At 45.3% G+C, this 21,481-nt stretch overlaps 1 protein-coding gene across 1 annotated transcript in view; it reads left to right on the top strand.

The window, feature by feature from the left end:
• Positions 1 to 21,481, top strand: part of MSANTD1 (Myb/SANT DNA binding domain containing 1) — a 36,456-nt gene continuing 14,975 nt past the window's right edge. Inside the window, exons 1-4 of the mRNA XM_054391674.1 lie at positions 1 to 96; position 208; positions 8,666 to 8,758; positions 20,120 to 20,384. Coding sequence (XP_054247649.1) covers positions 1 to 96; position 208; positions 8,666 to 8,758; positions 20,120 to 20,384 — 455 coding nt within the window. The remainder of the gene's footprint in view (positions 97 to 207; positions 209 to 8,665; positions 8,759 to 20,119; positions 20,385 to 21,481) is intronic.

Raw genomic sequence — 21,481 nt, 5'->3', positions numbered from 1 at the left:
ATGAAATGCTTCACTTCTTTCATCTGCAAAACTGGATTCCAGAACACAAATCTGCTGTTTCCTGTCCTGTACTTCAGTTACAGATGGCAGTGTAAAGTTGAAGCATGCTCATGTGATAAAAGTTTATTAGAAGCTTTAAAGTAAAACTTGAGTTCAGGTTTGAGGAAATGTAAAAAAAAAAAAAAAAATCAAGTGAGTGATCTGTAGGGTAAGTATTAAATATTGATTCAGCAGGGAATTCATCCAAGGTGGCAAAAAGAATTCAGAACAAAGGGTTGATTGGTAAAGCAAAGACAGAGCACAGAGCACTTAAGTGAAAAGTTGTAGGTGGAGCGTCCTTGCCCAGCTACTGAGGGCCTTTGCCTTCAGAAAAAAAAAAAAAAAAAGAAAAAAAGAAGGAAAAAAAAACCCACCCAAAACCAAAACCCCAAATATAATCCTTTCAGACCAAAATTGTGCAACGTATTAATGGGAGCCATCAGGCATGGACTTGCATGTCCTGCAGCACCAAGGAGGTGTTGATTATTTTATCCATAGGCAGTAATAATGTCATAGAATCCTAGAATGGTTTGGGTTGGAAAAGACCTTCAAGGTCATCTAGATCCAACCCCCCTGCCATAGGCAGGGACACCTCCTACCAGAGCTGCTTGCTCAAGGCCTCATCCAACCTGCCTTTGAACACTGCCAGGCTTGGAGCCTCCACAGCTTCTCTGGGCAACCTGTTCAGTGCCTCAGCACTCTCCTGAGGAAGAATTTCTTCCTCATGTATCATCTAACCCCAGCTTTTTCCAGTTATACATTTTTCCCTTCTTGCAATATCCAATTTGTGAGGTCTTCAGTGCTCTTAATGTCTGGGAGGAAAACCTCCAAGAGCAGAGCTTGGTCTGTAACAACTATATTGCAATTTCCAATTGTTGAATGGGTAAAGTTAAGTGCAGAGGGCTTGTCCTGTTCTCTGTCCCTTTTAACAGGGTTTGTCCTAGGAACTTTTGTCATCAAACCAGTTTATATAATGCTGGCTTGTTGCCAGGTTTGTCACAAAGGATTTCTCTTGATGTGGTTATAATCTAAATCAGTGTCGTGATCTTTTTGCTAAGGTGAGCAACAAATTTTATTTTGGGATATCAGAGAAATAGAAGGGGAAATGGTGATGAAGTCCCACCTGTGCTGATAGCAGAGAAAGAATGATGTAGGAACAGCTCAAACCCATGCTGTCTGAACAGCTTCTTCTGGAGATCAGATAGAGCCTTGACTCCATCTGGCCCAGGAAATGTTCATGAGGGTTTTTTTGAGTCTGAGAATGGAGAGGGTCTTATAAGCCTCATTCTTCCTTCTAATAAGATGATGTTCTAGGCCATTTCTTGTAGCAACAGCCCTCTGCATAGATTATTAGAAGGGGGCATTCCCTCCCTGATTGGTACAACACATACCAGGTGTGCTGATTATGGAATTTCCCTCCAGGCTGCAAAAGGAAATGAGATCCTAATAAATGCATGAGATAGTGGAGCAATGCTGGGATCTCCTGGATGGAAATCAGTCATCTGTGTCAGTGATCCTCCTTACACTGGTTGCTAGAAAACATTGCACAAGCTGATTGTCCTTGGTTTAACTCAGCTGGCAGCTGAGTCCCAGCAGTCCAGTTACAACAGAGGAGTTTTCTGCTTTTCCACCCCTCTCTGGGTGGGCAAGGAGGAAGGGAGTTGAGAAAACCAAAAATGTCAGTTGAGATGAGGACAGTTTTCTACTCTGTTGCAGGGGTAGTAAATTACACAAATGGAAAAAAACCAAAACCAAACAAAACAAAACCAACCAACAACAAACAGGAGAAAAGGTACCAGGGTACGGAGTAGATGAAACTGTGAAAATCCACCACCACTGCCACATGCAAACTGAAACCAGAGCAAGAAGTGTGAACCCCAGCCTGGAAACTGGAAAAGAAACATAAAAAACCTGGAACAGGAAACTTTGCAAGCTACAGAATACATTACCAGTCCCACAAACCCCATCTAACCCCTTTCCTGTCATACAGTGAGCATGATGTCAGCGTGGTGTAGGATACAGGATCCAGCTTGTCTGTTGCTCTGTGTCACTTGGTGGGGGGCAGCCCCATCCCCCTCATCTCCCCTCATGGGGCCAGTCAGATTAAACCAATACACTAATCTTAGCCTTGTCATCCAAACTGTCCTGGAGGTGTGAGGAAACTGCCTGTCCAGACAACTACAGTGCTCTTCTGGGAAGCGAAGTAAGGATGGAGGAAAACATCTCTTTGAGAGCTGTGGAGGTGCTGATATTGGGGTTGGCTGTGTTCAGAATTAGTAGTATTGCAAAGTGATGACTGAAACGTGGCCCTGAAATGCCTGGAAAATTTTCCTGATGGAAATGCTGGCTGAGAAAACAGAAGACCCTAGTTTTGGGAATGTGGGCTGCTCTTGGCCAGGCAAATAGAGCAGTTTCTTTTGGAGGAGAGGCTTGCATTTGAGGTGCTTGTTACCAAGAGTGTTCAGTGAAGTATAAGGGAAGAGAAGGACTTTCCCTGCAGAAGTACAGGGAGAAATGCCAATGGCAATAATTACAGGGTCAGAAAAGGAGGAGAAAGAGCCTGATGTGAGAGACGACAGGGAAAATCATGTGTGGACGTCAGGCAACTTATGGTTATAAAAGCCAGCACTGGTTTTGAACCCATGCCATGTGCAATGACCAGAACAAACTCAATTTTCTTGTACCTGTGCAAACAGAAAAATCTCTAAGAGATAGAACAAAATACTACAAGGATGATGTTTACAATTTTCTGGTTCAAAGGAAGAGCTGAAAGAGTCAGGTACTTGCAGAGAACATGCAGCAGGTGAGAAGACACCATCATAGGGGCTCAAGGAACTGTGCATCACTTCTGTTAAAAAGACTTGAGCAGAACTTTGCACAGCTGATGTTCAGTGGAAGAGCAGAGAGATGTCAGAAGTAAAAAGACATCTTTCAGAAAGTGGAGGTCATGTTTGAACAGAGAAAATAGGAAAGAGCAATGGTTTAAGTTAAATAAGTCAAGTTAAACAAGGCAGGTAAAATCAATTTTGAGGGATGACTTGCTAAACTCACAGAAACAATGAGAAAAGCCCTTCAAAGGGCTTTTGAAGAGTAGGAAGCCTGTCCATCAGCAGGCTTGACAGCATAATAGGAGCACTCAGAGTACACAGGGCTGATACAGCAAGGCTAAATAAATCTTTGCTTTGCTGTTCACGCTAAAGGATCTCTGGGAGCTTTTTCTTCTGGAGATTTTGATATCTGAAAGCGTCTCAAAGAGTATTTGAAACTGAAGTGTCAGCAGAACAGGTTTAGAACAATTGGTTAAAAATAGGTGGTAGCCATGGTAGCCACCCAAGAGTCCCAGATGTGGAGTTGTTTAATTAATGGGTTTGTTTGATATGGATTAAATAATTGCTGTGGCAAGCGAAGGTGGCAAATGAGATGGGTGCTGCAAAGGTGGTGTGTGCTGGATAAAGGGAGGCTGCCTTGGGCAAACCTATTGGAACTGAAATGAAGACTTGAATTTGTAGAGTAAATCTGATATATTGGGTGAAGGTCACCATGGATTCTTGTAGAAGGAAGCTGTCACAAATCTGTGTACTTTGAAGCCCAGGTGCCCTTGGGTAGAGCTGGTTCATCTGATAAGGTATAGCTGGACTTCAAAGGTCCTTTGCCAAGAGTTATCAAACCCTCTAACTTCTCCAGAAATAAAAGGGAAGTGCTCCTGTGGTTTTGAAGTTGTTATGGTCCAAATTAGTCAAAGGTAATAAAACAGAGGGTAGGAATTCAATCATCCATTTTCCAAGAGAGTCATAGGATCATGGAGGTTAGAAAAGACCTCTAAGGTCATCAAGTCCAAACATCAACCACCATGCTCACTAAACCATGTCCCCAATGCCACGTCCACACGTTTCTTGAATACCTGCAAGGATGGAGACTGCACTACCTCCCTGGGCAGCCTGTTCCACTCTTGCTGCAAAGAAATGTTTTGTAGTATCTAAACCTCCCATGGCACAGCTTGAGGCTGTTTCCCCTTCTCCTATCCAACTGCAGGGAAGTCAGCAGGCTACAAGAACCTCTGTGGATCTCTCTCTCACAGCAGGCCCTGCTGGAAGAGTGATACAGGTGGTCTCCTGTGGGGCAATGGCATCCCTCTTGGTAGGATGCATTGGAACATGGTGGTGTGTGTTACTATTCTGTATCCAATCCCTTACATTATTTACCTTACACTCAGAAGTTTCTGGAATTTTTCTAATTACAATTAGTATCTAAGCTGGGGGCTAGCTCAAACCACTACAATTGTGCTGGAGGAATTTCTGAAGTTTGGGCTCTGTTTCTCTGTGATGCAGAACACCAACTGACAGATATTGCAGCAGCTGAGACGGATGCCAGGCGTGCTGGGATCTGCAGCTTGATGTTCTGTGGGCAAAAATAGCTTGAGCTCAGCTGTGCCCCATGGGGTGTGCATTCATCCCAGGAAATACAGGTGGGCAACCATCCTCACACAGGCAGAAGGCACAGCTTTATTCCTATTGAGTGTATTTGGAGAGGGCAGCAGTTATGAAAACAGAAACCTGCCCCTGGTGTGGGACTGGTGGAGTGCCCTGTGGCATGTGGTGGCATTGATGTGGGGGTGTCTAATTAAACATGTGGTAGTGCAAGCAGGATCTGCCAGCATTGCTCTCCAAATGACAAAAGCAATATTGAACTTGGTAATGGTCCCACACCTTTGCAAATGCTGAGAAAGCACTGGAGACACAGCTGTCTGCTCTTTCTTCTAGAGCCAACAGGTGCTTGACTGGAAGGAGCAGGAGCCATTTTTGTGTCCTTAGGCTCAGACTCACCAAAATGTAGGCTCCTCTCCCTGTTTTTAAGGAATTTCATCTCTGTATGGTTGTGTACTTTTTCTTAACACAAGCCTCCCAAGCACTAGGTACAGGATATCAGATTCCACCAGCAGGTTTCTGCAGAGCTGGGGGTTAGGTGGTCCATGAGGAGGTTGTGTTCCTTGGCAGAGATGTTTAAATTATCACCTTGCTGAGGTGAGTGGGAAATTCTGTCTAAAACTCATCAGCCTGGAATGATGCAGAACTTCAGCTCTCGTTTTCTTATGTTGTGGGAGGAGGATGAGGGGCACTTGCTGTGCTCTTCTGATGCTGTTGGGTAGACTAAGGACTATGAGATGAGTCTGAAATCTAAATCAAAATCTTGTGTCAGGTTTGATTTCCAAATGAAACCATTTCTGGCTTGAAACAATCCTGGAGCTCCCGCATGCATCTACCTATAAAAGCATCTTGCCACATGTCTAAAATGAATTGCAGATAATTCCCTTTACTCAGCCTACTCACCTATCCCTATTTAGAGAGTTATGTCCTCTAAATACCTCCTGGTTTTGTCACAAAGTGTCACTTTTCTCCAGTATGCCTCCTGTTTTTATGGTTAGCATATTACATGAAGAAAAGTGTGTCCAGCATGTCTTGGGAAGTTCTCCTCCCCTTCTGCTCTGCCCTGGTGAGACCACACTGGTGTCTCCAGTTTTGGGCTCCCCAATTCAAGAGAGACAGGGCTTGGGGGGTTCTTCTCCCCCTCTACTCTGCCCTGCTGAGACCACACCTGCAATACTGCATCCAGTTTTGGGCTCCCCAGTTCAGGAGAGACAGAGACCTGCTGGAGAAAGTCCAATGAAGAGCTATGAGGATGACTGGGGGACTTGAACATCTCTATGAGGAAAGACTGAGAGACCTAGGGCTGTTTAGTCTGGAGAAGAGAAGGCTGAGGGGGGATCTTATCAGTGTCTATAGATATCTGAGGGGTGGGTGTCAGGATGAAGGTGCTAGGATCTTTTTGGTGATGCTCAGTGATAGGACAAGGAACAATGGATAGAAGCTGGAACACAAGAGGTTCCACCTCAACATGAGGAGACACTTCTGTATGGTGAGGGTGATGAAGCCCTGGAGCAGGCTGCCCAGAGAGGTTGTGAAGTCTCCTTCTCTGCAGACATTAAAACCCAGCTGGATGTGTTCCTGCATGACCTGCCCTAGGTGATCCTCATTACACAGGGGGGTTGGACTCAATGATCTTTCAAGGTCCCTTCCAACCCCTAACGTTCTGTGATTCAGTGAGATTAAAATGCACTTCTTTTCTCAACAGAGTTATTTGCAGTTTCCAAACAGTGCTACCTGTCCTTCCACTTCTTTCAGATGCATGTTTTAAAAAACATTGGAAGAAACAACACATTTTAAGAAAATCAAAGCAACATTGAAAAACACAAGCAGAGACTTGCTCTTTAATTCTGTGCTCTAACCCCTCTGTTACTTACTTCATCCCATTGGTTTGTGATAGAACCACATGGGCTAGCAGCTACTTTAAAAATTCCTTCCAAAAATCCCTTCAGTTTTTTTTTTCTTTTTTAGCTAAACTCTTTTAGTTTGAGGCTGAAGAAGATATACCAAGGACACAATAGTTAGTAAAGCTATAGAAGCTTTCTACAACCTATTGGACTACAGAATGTTTTATGATCTGCTTAACAGTCGAACAACCCCAGACTACTTTTAATCTTAGCTTAAAGAAACAGTTAAAAATTCAAGGTGAAAGCACTTCAGTGGTGATAAAAGAGATTTTAGCTTGAGATGTTAACCCTGAAGTAATAGGTTGAGACTTCAAATGGTGGGAACTGTTATATCTTTAGTAGTTTCAAGAGGGCTTGTTTGTAGGGTTCTGTTCTCTCCCCAGTAAGGCTTGAAATTGTGTCAGAGGAGGTTCAGGGTTGGGTATGAGGAAAAATTTCTTTCCTGAAAGATTGGTCAGGCTTTGGAACAGGCTGTCCAGGGAGATGGTGGAGTCGCCATTCCTGGAGGTGTTCAAGAAAAGTGTGGACATGGCACTTGGTGACTGGTTTGATGGCCACAGTGGTCTTAGGTCAGTGGTTGGACTTGATGATTTCAGAGGTCTTTTCCATCCAAAACGAGCCTATGGTTCTATGAATACCCGTCCTGATGTCTGCTTAGGCTCCTGGCTACCCTTTTCCCACCTGTGTCCCAGTGCTGGCTCTCACACTGCGTCCTATGAGCAGCTCCCACACTCCACAAGCTCCCAGCCTGGCTGGGTGAGTCCAACCTGCCCCAGCACTGAGCCCTCAGCTCACAGCCTGCTGCTTAAGATACAAATGAGTGGTGTGGTGGTTTTCACAGAGTAACTTCGTGGTTATACAACTCGTCTCAGAAGTGGTTGAACTTGGGTTTGGGTTCCCCTTCTCCCAAGGGATATTCAAATCCACTTGCCCCTTCCCAGGCTGTAGGCAACCTCTCAGCCCTTCCTATTGAAGTTGTGCCATGGTGGGGAGAAGGATTCACAGAGCTGGAGAGGAGAAGCAAGTGGGAGCCTGACTGGTCTAGCACTTGGGACCTCCCCTGAAGGGAGGTGGGGAGCAGGTACCTGGCTGCATTCCCAGGGCTGCTTACTACATGCTTTGCATTTAAACATCACTGGATAAAAATCGAACCCGGCCCTGGAGGCAGAGTCCAAGCCCAGCACCTCTCTCCACAGGGAGAGGTTGCAACCACCTTGCCCTGGCAGCAGGTGCTCTTTTTGTGCTATCCCAAACACACCCTCTTCCTCCAGCCACATCTTTAAATGAAGGTTGGAGCAGCTGCTCCTGCACAGGGATGCCAGAGCTGCGCTGAGGAGCGTTAGTCCTGCTCCCAACTTCCCAGTCCCAGGTGGACTTTCACAGGCATAAGTGCTGGGAGGGTCAGCTTGGCCAAAATGGTGGGATCTCAGCAGGAAGGAAGAAAAGCTTAAGGTACCCAAATATCTTCTTTTGGTGAAAAAGAATGGATCCTGTGGACTGTCAGGCTCCTAATCAGCTCTTTTCTTGGAAGAGGGGAGAAGCCATGGCTAATTTGGCTCTGTGTCTTAGACTTGGAAATCATTTCCAGTTGTGATATTCTTTAGGTGCTTCTGTGGCTTTCAGGACCTTGCCTTCAATGAATATCCTTTTAAGATGTGGCTGAAGGACATGCAAGGTTGACTTCAGCTCTGAATGTCCAGTTCTCATCTGAAAAATCACTTCAGTTTCACAGTCATTTAAGAAGCTTTTGAAGCGTTTCCTCTGACTGTCTCTAGCTTCTCCTCCTGTAAACCAGAGATAACAATACCTTCAGGATAACAGTACCTTCAGGATCTTCTGAAGGACAACACACTGAACCCTGAGCTAATGGAAGAGTTTGGCACAGAGGAGAAAAGCTGGGAAAAATTCTGTCTCCTGGTGGCCTGGGCAAAGCTGGGATGTCTTTGAAAGAGACACTTTTTGGTGGCACTGGTAAGGTGTGGAAATGAGATTGTTTGTTGTATTCTTTTGGCTTAAAGTGAGTAGCTTTCAGCACACAGGGATGAGGCTGTTGAAGGTTTAGGAGCTGATTCGGAGCTGATTCAAGTCATTTATGCTGGGTCTAGTCAGCATGGGGAAGATATTTGTCCAGGCTGTTTGAAAGGATAGAGTTTTCAAACTAAATTAAACCCACCTCACCAGACCTCTACAAGATAAAATTGGCTAAGCACAGCTGACCTTCCTCCTCATTGCTACGAAATGTTTCCTTGCTACCCTCCCCACACAGAGCCTTGCTCTGCCAAACTCTGTCTCTTCTAGACACGAAGTTCTGCTCTGGGTCGGTGATCTGCTGCGAGGACTCCTGTGCTGATCTCAAGGCTCATGGAGGATCTTCTGTTCCTAGGACAGCAGGTACTGAAGGCTTTCTCCCACACCATAGAACCCCCAAAGCTATGAAAGTGTGGGGCTGTGCACTGAGCCTTTGTCTCCTTCTGCTCCATCTCTGAACAGCAGGGCAAGGGAACAGGGCTGAACGTTTCCAGGGCTGCAATTTCAGTAGGAAAATCTTCTCCCCTCTTCCAAGACTTGTGGTGGAATGGTTGCTATTAGAAATCAACCAGGTAAAATACTGTGTGCATGTGTGTGTATAAATCTGGCTATATATCAAAGCACAAAAAGCATGGGGGTGTGTATACATGTGTGTGTGCATACATTTGTGTGTGTGTATACAGAAAACAGGCAGCACACAGCTGCTGGATCTCTGAGAAGAACTAACACAGTCAAATATAAACAAAAACCTTGCTCCCAAGGTTTACTTGCTGCTTTACTGAGTTTTTAAACAGAACTGAGTGTTTGGGAATGAAAGAGGGAGTTGATGTTTGACCATTTCTGAGCACACTGCAGTCGTATCATGTTAATAATCAAAACCAAAGCTGATCTTGCTTCCCCAGAGCCTAGCATGGGAAGTAGTGGGAAGCATCTAAATTGTCTGCAAGGACAGAGTGATTCCAGAGACTTTGATAACTCACACCACCTCTCCTATTTTCAGTGCTTAGATGGGAAACTTGTGTGTGATGCCTGAAGGAGTTCATTTGTAAGACAAAAATGGCATATGGAGGCAGAGCAGAATAGAGCACAATAAAGCTTCTAAAACACTTACAGTCATGAGATGTATAAAATACTCCCCAAATATTCCCAGTAGCTGTGGTGCCCAGTGTTTGGGATTCTCTTTTGCCTTCACAGCAGAAGAAACCTGCAGATGTATATTTCTGTCAGAGCAGACACTAGCAGGGATGTATATGATCCTGCTTTTGGGACCAGGAATTCTATTACTGGATGAGGTGTCTGGTTCTGACATCCCAGGAAGTGTTTTCTGTTGCCTTTCTTTCATCTGTGGTTAAATGACTCCTTCCTTGACTCTGCAATGCACTGTAGAAAAATGATGTTAATTTTTTTCATTTGAGGGTCTGCCATGACCCAGCATTACAGGTTTTACCCAGAGGCTGGAGGTGGAAGTCTGGCTGTCAGTTGTTGTTATCTGACAGCCATGTACAATCCCCAGAGAGGTGCTGTGCAGAGCAGAGGTCAGGCATGGGGCTGCAGGTTGGTCAGTGAAAGAATTTGGTTACTGTGGAAGCAGCTTAAAGCAGAGATCATCAGAGTTAGGGTAGCTGGGCTTTGGCTGGGTATCTTGGTATTCTCCAGATTTGAGGAGGCAGAGAAGATCAGAGAGTGTCAGGAGTAGCTGATGTAAGGTCAACCAGCTCTTGTCAGACTTGATTCTTTGTTTTCAGAAAGGCAGGATGATGGCTGGGAAAAGGTTTGCTGTTGTGGTTTTGCTGGACTGGGTTTTACAGCCAGAAGAAATGGATAAGGGTTTGTCTTGCCCCTTTACTGAGGATGTCCCAAGTCCTCATTTCCCAGATGTGTGTTGGGTTGTCCAGCTGCTCCAGCTCGTGTGCTCAGGGGTCCTGCCAGATCAGCACTTCACTGAAGTCCTCCATAATGTATTCAGGAAAAGTGATAAAACACCCTGCAAGAGGCCTCAAATAATGATGGCTTTAATCTTCAATTAGTTCCTGCTGAGACTTGATGAGAAATCATTTCAAAAGCTATGCCTGGGCTTTCATGTCACCTGCCTGGCCACTACTCTGAAGTGTGCAGAAAGGAAAGGTGCTGCAAATGGAGAAAACCATGACACCCCCATGGGCTGTTTTAGACTGCTGCCTGCAGGGTGTTTTGGGTCTGCTTGAGTGGCTCCATCCACAGGGGTACTGCTACAGGGCATTAAATACCATGGGGGGGAGTCAGGGCAAAGAGTAGGTTCAAGCATGCAAGTGAGACTGTTGGGTTAAAGTTAGCAGAGAAGAATATTTTCATTTATATCATAGAATCACAGAATGGTAGGAGTTGGAAGGGACCTCTGGAGATCCAGTCCAACTCCCCTGCCAAAGCAGGGTCACCCTAGGGCAGGTCACACAGGAACACAGCCAGGTGGGTTTGGAAAGTCTCCAGAGATGGAGACTCCACAACCTGCCTGGGCAACCTGCTCCAGGGCTCCAGCACCCTCACAGCTTTCCCTCGTGTTGAGGTGGAACTCCTTGTGTTCCAGTTTGTGTCTGTTGGCCCTCATTCTATCCTGGGACACCACTGGAACGAGACTGGCCCCTTCTTAACCCTTACCATTCAGATATTTGTAAACATTCATAAAGTCACCTCTCAGTCTTCTCCTCTTCAAGTGTTGCTGCCAAGGAGAACTCATGCTTGTTCTGCCCTCACTTGGAAGGTTTGTGGGTCAGGCTGTAGAGCTCTTTGGAAAGCCCTTGTTTGGGAAGGTTTGTGGGTCAGGCTGTTGAGCTCTTTTTTAAATCCATAGCGAAACAGGAGCTAAAACCAGCCCAAGTAGTTTTCACAATACCCTTTTTCTGCAAGGTGAGTAAGGTGGGGGAGAAGAGGCCTTGCTTCCTAAGTCCTTTAGAGTTGGCTGATTGCCTCCAGCAAGCAGTTGCACAAGAATGTCTCCCCTGGGAAATGTGCTGTTGCCTTCTGTTTGCAAAGCAAATGGCAAGCACTGGCCACCCTTATTGAAGAGAATGAGACACTGTGCTGTGGGCTGGCTTGGTTTGCTGTAAACTGTTTATCTTCCTTCTCTGCAATCAGTTGGTGGCTCCTTTTTGCTTTGTTTAGAAGGTCTCCAGTCCTACAGTCATTAAAGCTGTTTTTATGTAACCAAAAAGCATCCCAGCCTTCTGAGCAACTGGAGATTTCCTCAGAGCAGAGGGATCCAAAAGCGTTCCCTCTGGCTCTGCAGAGATCTCTCAACTGAATGCTTAGGGATGAAACACAATAAGAAACCCCTAGTGCCACTCACATCTTCCACAGGCTCCCCTCAGCTTGTCTGTTACTTGCATCTCCACACTGGTAGTCTCCTGCATCTGTGTGGTTTCAGCTTCCCTGTGTTTTGGGTCTGCACTCTCCCCTCAGACATCTGGGCTAGGTTTCTGACTTGTGCTGGGTATGCCCAACCCCTGTGGAGTCTGGCTCTGCACTGCTGAACATCTGGTCTGGAGCTCTTCAGTTTTGTAACTATTCAGAATAATCTTTGCTCACCTACTGGAGGCAGCTCAGCTGCCAAAAAAGAGTCATTTGAGTGCTCACTAATCTGCTGCAGGAGAGCAGAGTCCAGTTAATCCAGAATTCAGACTAATCTTCTTGATTGTGCTTGCCTGATCTGCTCAGCAGAGAAGTGGATGGTGGCAGGTACTCTGTCACTCCTTCTGGTAGTATTAGCTTTGCTTGCCCTCAAAGCTGCATCAGGGTCTGGAGAATAGTCTTCTGAGGAGGTGATAGGCAAGGTTGTACTCATTTCCCATGCAAGGTCACAGAGATGCTGAGGGTCACAGGGCACTGGAACAGGCTGCCCAGGGAGGTTGTGGAGTCTCCTTCTCTGGAGACTTTCAAGACCCATCTGGATGTGGTCCTGTGTGATGTGCTAGATTCTACGGTCCTGCTCTGGCAGAGGGGCTGGACTTGATGACCTTTGAAGGTCCCTTCCAACCCCTAACATCCTATGATCCTCTGATGATCCTGTGATCACTGCCAGCCTGTCCCAGAAATTACATCCACCTCTTGAATGGGCTCAGCTTTCATTAGCAACCACTACAGGTCTCTGGCTGCCAGCAAGGTGCTGGTGAATTTGGTTTCACTACCAGTGTTGTCTGAGCTTTAGAGTTTGCACCACTTCTCTCCAGTTTCCATTTACATTTTAGTCTTTAAATCTTTTATGAACCGCTGGGAAACTCTCCTGTGCCCTAAACATTTTATCTGAAATATTTTATGTATTTTATGTTTTTAATCTTGTAATTTTTCCTCTGTGGGGTAGGAGAACTCAGCAAACCCTTGCAAGGGGAAAGCCCTGCAGCTGGGGCAAGTTCAAAGTCTCCAAGCTGAAGCACAGAAGGAGGCTCAGAGAATCTCCTGCCTTTCCCAAGGTGGCAGATATCTTTGATTATTATTTTTGCAATGTGTTTGATTTTCCAAGCCTGTGGCTGATTAACCTGCAGAACAGCAGGACCTAATCCCAGTGCTGTTCCCCATGGAGATGAGGCGGTGCGAGATGTTCCCTGGCTGCCCTGGGGTAACTGCTGGGCTCGCCCGGAGCATGGTGGAGGGCAGGACATGGCAAGGGATCAGAGTTCCCCTGCATCCACTGTGAGCCTTGGCAGGGTGTCAGGAAGGGGCAGCATGGGGATGCAGACAGCTACTAGGTGGGAGTAGCAGGCTGCCAAGCCGGGAGCGAGCTCTGAATGGAGCAGCTCTGCTTCTGGCAGGGAACTGCCAGTGACTTGTGCTGCAGTTTCTCTGAAGCTGCTGGAAAAGGGCCCAAGCTGCTCTCCTTTCTGGAAGAACAGAAAGCTAGAACCCATTTATTGAGTGCAGCTCTGATGCTTGCTACCACAACGCTGCAAAAACTTGCTAAGCTGGAGTCCTGTGCCAGTGCCAAGCTCCATCTCTTGGAATCCAGAGGATGGCTCCTCATTAGTGGGGCCCTCTCTACAAGAAGGACGTTGAGGTACTGGATCATGTCCAGAGAAGGGCAACACAGCTGGGGAAGAGCTTAGAGCACAGGTCTTAGGAGAAGGGGCTGAGGGAACTGGGGTTGCTCAGCCTGGAGCAAACAAGGCTGAGGGGAGAGCTTCTGTCTCTCTCTAACTCCCTGAAAGGAGGCTGGAGAGAGGTGGGGGTCAGACTGTTCAACCAAGTTACAAGTGATAGGACAAGAGGCAATGGCCTCAAGTTGCATCAGGGCAAGTTTAGGTTGGATATTAGAAAGAACTTCATTGCTGAAAGGGTTCTCAGGCATTGGAACATGCTGCCCTGGGAGGTGGTGGAGTCACCACCCCTGGAGGTGTTTAAGAGTTGTGTAGATGTAGTATTTAGGGGCATGGTTTAGTCAAGGACTTCTCAGTGCTAGGTTAATGATTGGACTGGATGATCTCAAAGGTCTTTTCCAATGCAGGCAATTCTGTGGTTCTGTGAATGGATCCAGCACCACTCCCTTTGAGCCTTTATTTAAGCATCACCCCTTTTACCTTGCTGTTGGCTGGGGATAGCACCAGCAGCTTTAATCCTTGCTTGGGGAGAAACGATGCTGCGTGCAGCAGCAGCACCACTGTGGTCAAACCAGCTGCTGTCATCTGGGGTTTCATGACACAGAGGTTTTCCTCCTGCTCTGCTGAGTTGTGGAAACATTGCTCAGCACAGGGCAAACTTCAGCACAACAGGGATTGTTTGTCTTCTTTGTGATACATTTCCAATCCAAACTGGATTAAATGGTGGTCTATGTCTAAAGCAAACTGTTTAGAGCAGGTTCTCAGAGGAATTTGCTTCTGAAAGAGAAATATATGCAGAGCATTTTTGGAGAGGTTTTTTTATGAACTAAGTGCTTTCCAGCATGTAGCTTGCTAAAATGTGCCTAAAAACCAAAGATGGGGCAGGGGGATTTATGGACTAACCCCTCTAAGTAAGCAGGGCCAGAATAATTCCTTTCAGGTGGGATTTGGGAAACTATTCCTTGGGAAGGAGCAGTTTTCATTGCCATCTGATTGGTTTCTTGCTTACCAGAAGAGCTCTGTGTCTGATACTACTCAGTGCTGGGTTGTTCCATGTGCTAAGGATCTGCAAATGGTTTCTTCAGAGTCAGCAAACCTCAGAAATGCTGTTTTCCTGACACTGACCTGGGAGTATGACACAAGAACTGGTGTCTCTGCTCTCTATATAGCTAAATTTTAAAGATTGTTGCCTGTCTCTCCCTGAGTAGGAATACCTGTGACTGAAAGTCCACCTAGCTGAGCATCCTGCCTCCATATATTGTAGGTGCCAGATGTTTTGGGAGTGGTTGTTTGTACCTTCTGAACACAAGGGATTGTTCCCCCCACCCTCAACCTGCTAAAGGAGGTTGTGCAGCAGGAGCTTTTGTGTTACTGCTACACTTGAAAAAAAAAAAAAAAACTAAGTAATGAAAGCAAAGTTCTTAGCACTGTAATTCTAAATCTAATTACTAGCCACACACCAATCTATACCTGGTATCTCCAAGCAGTGATTTCCTTGGATTCCTTGCAGTCCATGAGCTCCTTTTAAAGCTCCACATAATTCCAGTTCTCCCCATTGCCTGTGCTAATGCTCCCTGGTCTGACCACAAAAGCTGCTGAAGCCACTTTCCCAGCTTGTCTGCATTCACCTCACTGTCTCTCGCCGTCCTCTCTCCAACTGAATGTCTGTGCAAAGCTGGCTTCCATGGTTACTACTAAAATAGGCAAAGGAGATATTTTTGGTCAGAATCTGCTAGTTCAGCAAGATCAAAATGCTTTTGGGAAATGTTCTGATTGCAGTGAAATTCCAGCAGGACGTGGTCTAGCAAAATGAAATCAAGAAGAATCTCCGGCTTCTTCCAGCTCAGCTGCCCCTTAGGCCACTGCCCTCTGGGGTTTTGTGGTGTCCCATTCCACCATCAGGGAAACCTGACACACAGACAGCCCCATGGCAGGGCATTGGTGTGGAAATGCTCATGCTTCTTGTCCTTTGTGTTGCTGTATCAAAACCTCCTCTGCCCTGTGTCAGCCAGGATGCTGTCCCTCAGCCACCTTCCTCCAGGGCACCCACTGCTGTCACCAGACTTCTCTGCAGCTGACTTTTATTTCAGATGTAGATAGAAGCTGTTCAGCCATGCAATGGCCTTTCCTCACTGATGCATTGCTGTCACTTGTCCTGTTTGTTTTCCTTGTGGGGTGCATTAATGAGAGAGTGGCCAACAGGTTAAGGGAGGTTCTTCTTCCCCTCTATGCTTCCCTGAGGAGGAAACATCTGAAGTATTGTGTCCAGTTCTGGGCTCCCCAGTTCAAGAGGGACAGGGAATTACTGGAGAGAGTCCAACAAAGGGCCATGAGGATGATGAGGGGACTGGAGCATCTCTCTTACAAGGAGAGGCTGAGAGACCTGAGGCTGTTTAGTCTGGAGAAGAGCATGCTGGGAGGGGATCTTCTCAGTGCTGATCAATAGCTAAAGGGTGGAGGTCATGAGGATGGGGCTGGGCTGTTTTCTTTGGTGGCCAGTGATAGGACAAGGGGCAATGGGCACAAACTGAAACCAACTGAGTGATACAGGAAGTTTCACTTAAGCATAAGGAAAAATTTCCTTCCTAAGGGTGCAAGAGCACTGGACTTGTCTGCCAGCACCTTTAAAGGCTGCTGAAATCCCAACTGGATTTCAGACATAGAAGGACACTTCATAGAATCATAGAATTGTCTCACTTGGAAAAGACCTCTGAGATCCCTGAGTCCAATCATCAGTCCATAAGGATCTAATGAGAGTCATGTTCCTCTGAGCTAAGCTGCTCTTGTGAATAGCATTACTAGGAAGAGCATGAGTGAGATCCTCAAGCCCACTGAGGTTGGTGTTCATCAGATATCTTCTAGACTTGTCATTGCTGTGTCCTTCAGAGGAAGGACCAGGGTGAGCAGGAGAGTGGAGGAGAACAGCTTTCTCCTACAGAGGGAAGTCTTCTACTAAAGGTGTCAGAAGCTCCACTACGAATTTCAGCAGTTTCCAAGAGAAGTAAGATCCTTATTGATGAGAACAGTTACAGCTTCAGCTCCTTGCAGGGCACTTGGTGCCAGGCCAGTCCTCAGTCTGGAGGAGGCTGCTGCAGGAGGACCCGTCAGCAGAGATGTTGGAGTGAAGCCTGAGGGGATGTCAGTGCCAGGTGCATTGGTGCCTTGGGTCTGGCAGAGCTGCAGCTTGTCATGCCAGCAGTTGTGCTGGATTTGGTGACCAGCCAGTCCTCGAGGTAGATGATTGATTGATCAGCCTCTAGCTTGAGGGGGGTGAGAAGCAGAGTGCTAATGAAGCTTCTTCTCTCAATGCCTCCTCCTGAGGAGGGACAGCTCTTGCTGCCATGGGGCTGCTCTTCCCCTAAAGGTTTGCTGGTCCTGTCTTACCTGTTTCTCCTGACTCATGGGGCCAGGACAAGGGGTTAAGGACCCCCAAGGACTCCACAGGTTTAGAGAACATCATCAGAGAGAGGCACAGCTGAGGTGGGTTTTCCTCCCCTGGCCCTGGTGAGGACTATTATTTGGGGGTAGAAATTTTTTTCCTTGCTTCCAGCTCCAAGTAGGAAAAAGGTCACTTTACCAACCACTTGGCACCTGTGCCTCAGCAAGGCAGGGGAGGCATATGGAGTCTCCATAATGAATAGCAAGAGGAGGGCATAAAACCCGAGTCCTGGAAAAGCTGGGATTCCTTCCTGGTGCAGAGGGGAGGGGAGTAAGGGAGGAATTATTAGAAAGCATTTATTTTATTTTGCAGATGTTAAAGAACACTATACCACTACATCAATCTGTCAGTTACACTAATGGGAAGCAGCATATAGAGAAGTTGAGAGATGGGAACTGAACAGGGAAACGACCCCCCACTCCCAAAGGATCCCAGATCTAGGTCTGGGAACAGCCCCAGCAGACTTCACAGAGCACAAGGAGCAGCCACACATCTGCCAGGCACATGTGGCTGAGAAGGAGAAGGAATACTTGTGGACCATCACAGAAAGAACTTGTTGCAGCTGGATGGGTTCTCTCCCAACCTGTCCTGGTTGTCCTGCCTGAAACTGGATTACAGAAACCCTGAAAGCAGAGCCATGTCTGTCTGAGGTTTTCACAGGGTGTGTATCATGCTCTGTGTCTTTGGGGTTTTCACAGGGTACATTATCACATGAGCTCTGAGGTTTGGTGTTAACCAGAATACCTTCTGGCATTTTCAGATCATAGGTGGATTAAAGTCTGGAGGGGAAAACAAACCTCTGCTGGATGATTAAAGGCTGAAAGGCAAGCGTGGCTTTGCAGTAGTGTGCATTTGTCCCAGGTCAGACTCCGTGCTGTAACAAGAGCCTGTGGTGTTTTCCTCCTGTGTTTTCCTCTTGGACACAGCTCTGCTTCCTTAAACTTGTCCTGGTGACCCCCAGCCACTGGCTGCAAGTGCAGCCGAGTTTGCTGGGGGTTTATTAATGTAGCTGCATGCACCCCAAGGTTAAGTGATGGGAATTTCAAAACAAAACAATAAATGAATAAAATGAATGTGTCACCAGCTGATCCTCTTCTGACCACCATCTGTCCCCTGATCATGTGATGTCTCCCAGCTGGCCACCCAAGAGACAAACCATGCAAGATCATCATCACAACATATGCTGCTATTTACACATTTTTAAAGGTAATAGTTGCTAGGCTGTCATATTAGTAGTTAAAAGTAGTTATTTGGAAGCTAGGGTTTTTTTTTTTTTTTCTTCCTTTCCTCTTTTTTTTCTTTCCCCTTCCTGAGGAAGGCAGTGACTCAGCAGGTATATTTCTGACAGAGCCATGTGCAGGGCTGGCTCAGTGGAAGTTCCTCTGTGCAGTATACGTGATTCTCTCCCCCTCCTCCTCGTTCCACGGTGTGCTGTTGTGCCTTTTGTAACAAACAACAGAATAAATACCACAGAAAGAAGGCAAGGCTGCCAGGGATTTAACCAATGCACCTTCAGGAACACGCCGTGCTCTCCTTGCACATCTCCAGGATGCAAACCAAGCTCTGCATTTTGAAACTATTGTTAAGATCAAGGATGTGGTTATGAGAGGACTTACAATTTATAGGATGCTTAAGCATTAAGGATTGAGGCACAGAACATTTCCTGGGGATTAACGACTGACTGGGTGAGCCTCAGGCCATTAACCCCTGCCTGCCATTAATCTTCAGGAAATGCCCTGCAGTGAGGTCCTCATTGCTGTGAGATGCTGAAACAGAAAATGATCACAAGGAAGGGCCGTGGTTTATTTATTTATCTTTTATGTAACACGGTTATATTGGGACTGCAGGAAATTAACATCTTTCTCTTAGCTGGCTGTGCTGCTCGAATTCCTGCAGCTTGTGCATACTGCTGCTTGGTGGAGGGGCATTGTCAGATTGCAGGAGTGTGAGCAGGATTTGGCCCATTGCTGGTGTTGCACAATATTTGATACAATGAATAAGCAGAGCTTCTCTGCTCTAGCTGCTGGCAGACTTCAGCCCTAGATAGAAAGCAGCTCAAAATGCTTGTTTTACAGCAAAGCAATTTATTCACAGTTCTAAGCATCTTCCAGCCTTTTTGTTTTCTTTTTTCCTTTTCTTTTTTTTCTTTTCTTTTTTTTTTTTCTTCTTTTTCTTTTTTTAACTCGTTGAATAATCCTTTTAGGTTCTCCATAAAGCAGGTGAAATGCTTCTGCTGCAGTCCTAAGGCAGAACACAGGCTGCATAAATAGCATCTAAATTACTAGGAATACAAAATACACATCCAGTAATACATACCTACAAAGGCAAATTCATCCTGACAGGACTGCAGTGTGTGCTTATCAGCAGCAAAACATCTCGGGGAAAGGAGGAGAAAAAAAAAAAGAAAAAGTGGCTTTATATTGCAATTGTACATACATTTCTCTCTATATTTAAACACTTAAATACTGTTTTGTGCATATTCTCAAACCCAGATGCAGGCTCCTTTGTAATGAGCCTGCCTGCTTAAACATTTATTAGCTTAGAGATGTATAGTTTTCATAAAGCTGGCTGAAGCTTTTTTTTGCAGAATATCTTTGCAAAAATAAAATAAAAAAAAGGCTTTTTTTTTTTTTTTTTTTGGTGTGTGTGTACATGGCCTCAGTCCTTGCAACCTCCTAGAGAGTCTGTCAAGGCACAACTTAAAAGCTGGTTCAGGCGACCATGACCCCCTGCTAGCAGATTGTCTGCCTGAAAGGTAAGGGAGAGCTAAAAAAGAAGTAGAAACTTAAAAGTAGCTTCTCAAAGGCTGCATAGATCTTTTCTTTCTTTTTTTTTTTTCTCTTTCTTTCCTTTTTTTTTTTTTTTTTTGTGTGTTAAACCTAAAGTGTTTAAAAGCTTTAATATTGATGGCCTGTCAACTTTGTCCTGATTCTTTGGCTTTCAGTTAAAAGGTTTTTGTTGTTGTAGCTTATGCAGTTGCTCTGTTGCTATGGAAACGTGACATCAAAATGACGTTTCTCTGTTTAAAAGCTTTTAACTAAATTCCTGCCTGTCAGATGTAGGCCCCATTTTGTGCACTCAAGCTTCAAGCTGTTGCAAAAAGGTTTCATATGTTCTGTTGTCATTCAAATTCTTTATCCACATATGCATGTCTTGCACTACAAAAAAACCTCAACTAAAAACTCAACCTATATTAAGTGTCCTCTTTTAAAACCCTTTTAGGTCAGTCAGCAATGGCTGCAGCAGAAATTCCCAGTTACATTGTCTCTTCTCAGACTGAGAAACACAGGAGGGCCAGAAACTGGACTGATGCAGAAATGAGAGGTTTAATGCTGGTCTGGGAAGAATTTTTTGATGAGCTGAAACAAACTAAAAGGAATGCCAAAGTTTATGAGAAAATGGCTAACAAACTCTTTGAAATGACTGGAGAAATTCGCCACGGAGAGGAAATAAAGATAAAAATTACAAATATGACATTCCAGTACAGGTAAGCTTCAGTTAATTCTTTTTATTTTAAGAGATTTTAGCAGGGACAACGCAGTGATTTTTGCCTTTCAGAAAGAAGTCTCCTAGAAGAAATCTGTCGATAAAAGATTAAAGATTGTTCATATCGCTTTTAAAATTCTCTCTTACGAGTGCTGTTACGTCATTGTTAATTTTTTTTTCCCTTCCCCCCCCCCCCCCTCCCCATTTCATGTCAAAACTCTGGGACAATTTTGTTTCTTTATAATTAGCTGGTCTTGTTCTGATGCAGAGGGCTGGAAATGTATTTAGTGGAAAAAGAGATTTTTTTTTTTTTTTCCTTTTCTCTCTCTTTTGCTGAAGGATCTGATTGTGTCAGCCTGGCAGCAGCTCCTTGCAGTGAAACTCCTGCAGTTTGGAGTGGCCAGTGAATTGCAAGGCAAAGTTTAAAAAAAAAAAAAAAACAATACAACCAAACGACAACCCCCCCAAAAAAAAACCCAGAATAATGATTTTTGGTTTTTTTTGGGTTGGGTTGGGTTTGGGTTTGGGTTGTTTGTTTTTTTTTTTTGTAGTGTAGGGGGGGTGATGCTGCTGGATTTTGGTCTCGTGAGCTTAAGGGTTACACTTCATGGAGCTAAGAATAATTGAATGTCTTATTACTGAGTGACACACATTGCTATAATTACAAGCAGGAGCAGCAGCAGCACTATGATATCTGCAGAGAGAGAATCGATGTGCACCGTCAATACTGCTCCAGAGGAGTCGGGGTTGGGGGGAGGGTGGAGGTGTCTACAAGGATGATAAAGAACAGGCAGTGTCAGTCAGGAGGGGAAGTTGGCTTTAGAAAATGTGAGGCATTTGTGCCTTTGTTGTTTGCGGGGGGGGGTTGGAAATAAAATAATTAGAACTTAACAAAAATATTTGCCTTTTTTTTTTTTTTCTCTTTTTTCCCCACTTCCTTCTCCCCCTCTGTTTTTTGGTGTGTTTTTAATTTTTTTTTAATTAGTTTAATTCTTATCTCTGTGAGGCACAAACTGCCTCATAGTGGAAATCCTGAGTGGTGATTGTAGCTGTGTGCTTGTAATGCAAGAAAAATCAACTATGTGACTCTTTTATTTA

This window comes from Indicator indicator, chromosome 23 (genome assembly GCF_027791375.1).
Source record: "Indicator indicator isolate 239-I01 chromosome 23, UM_Iind_1.1, whole genome shotgun sequence".
Classification (NCBI taxonomy): Eukaryota; Metazoa; Chordata; class Aves; order Piciformes; family Indicatoridae; genus Indicator; species Indicator indicator.
The sequence above is the reverse complement of the archived record's forward strand: the minus strand, read 5'-3'. Positions and strand labels throughout refer to the sequence as shown.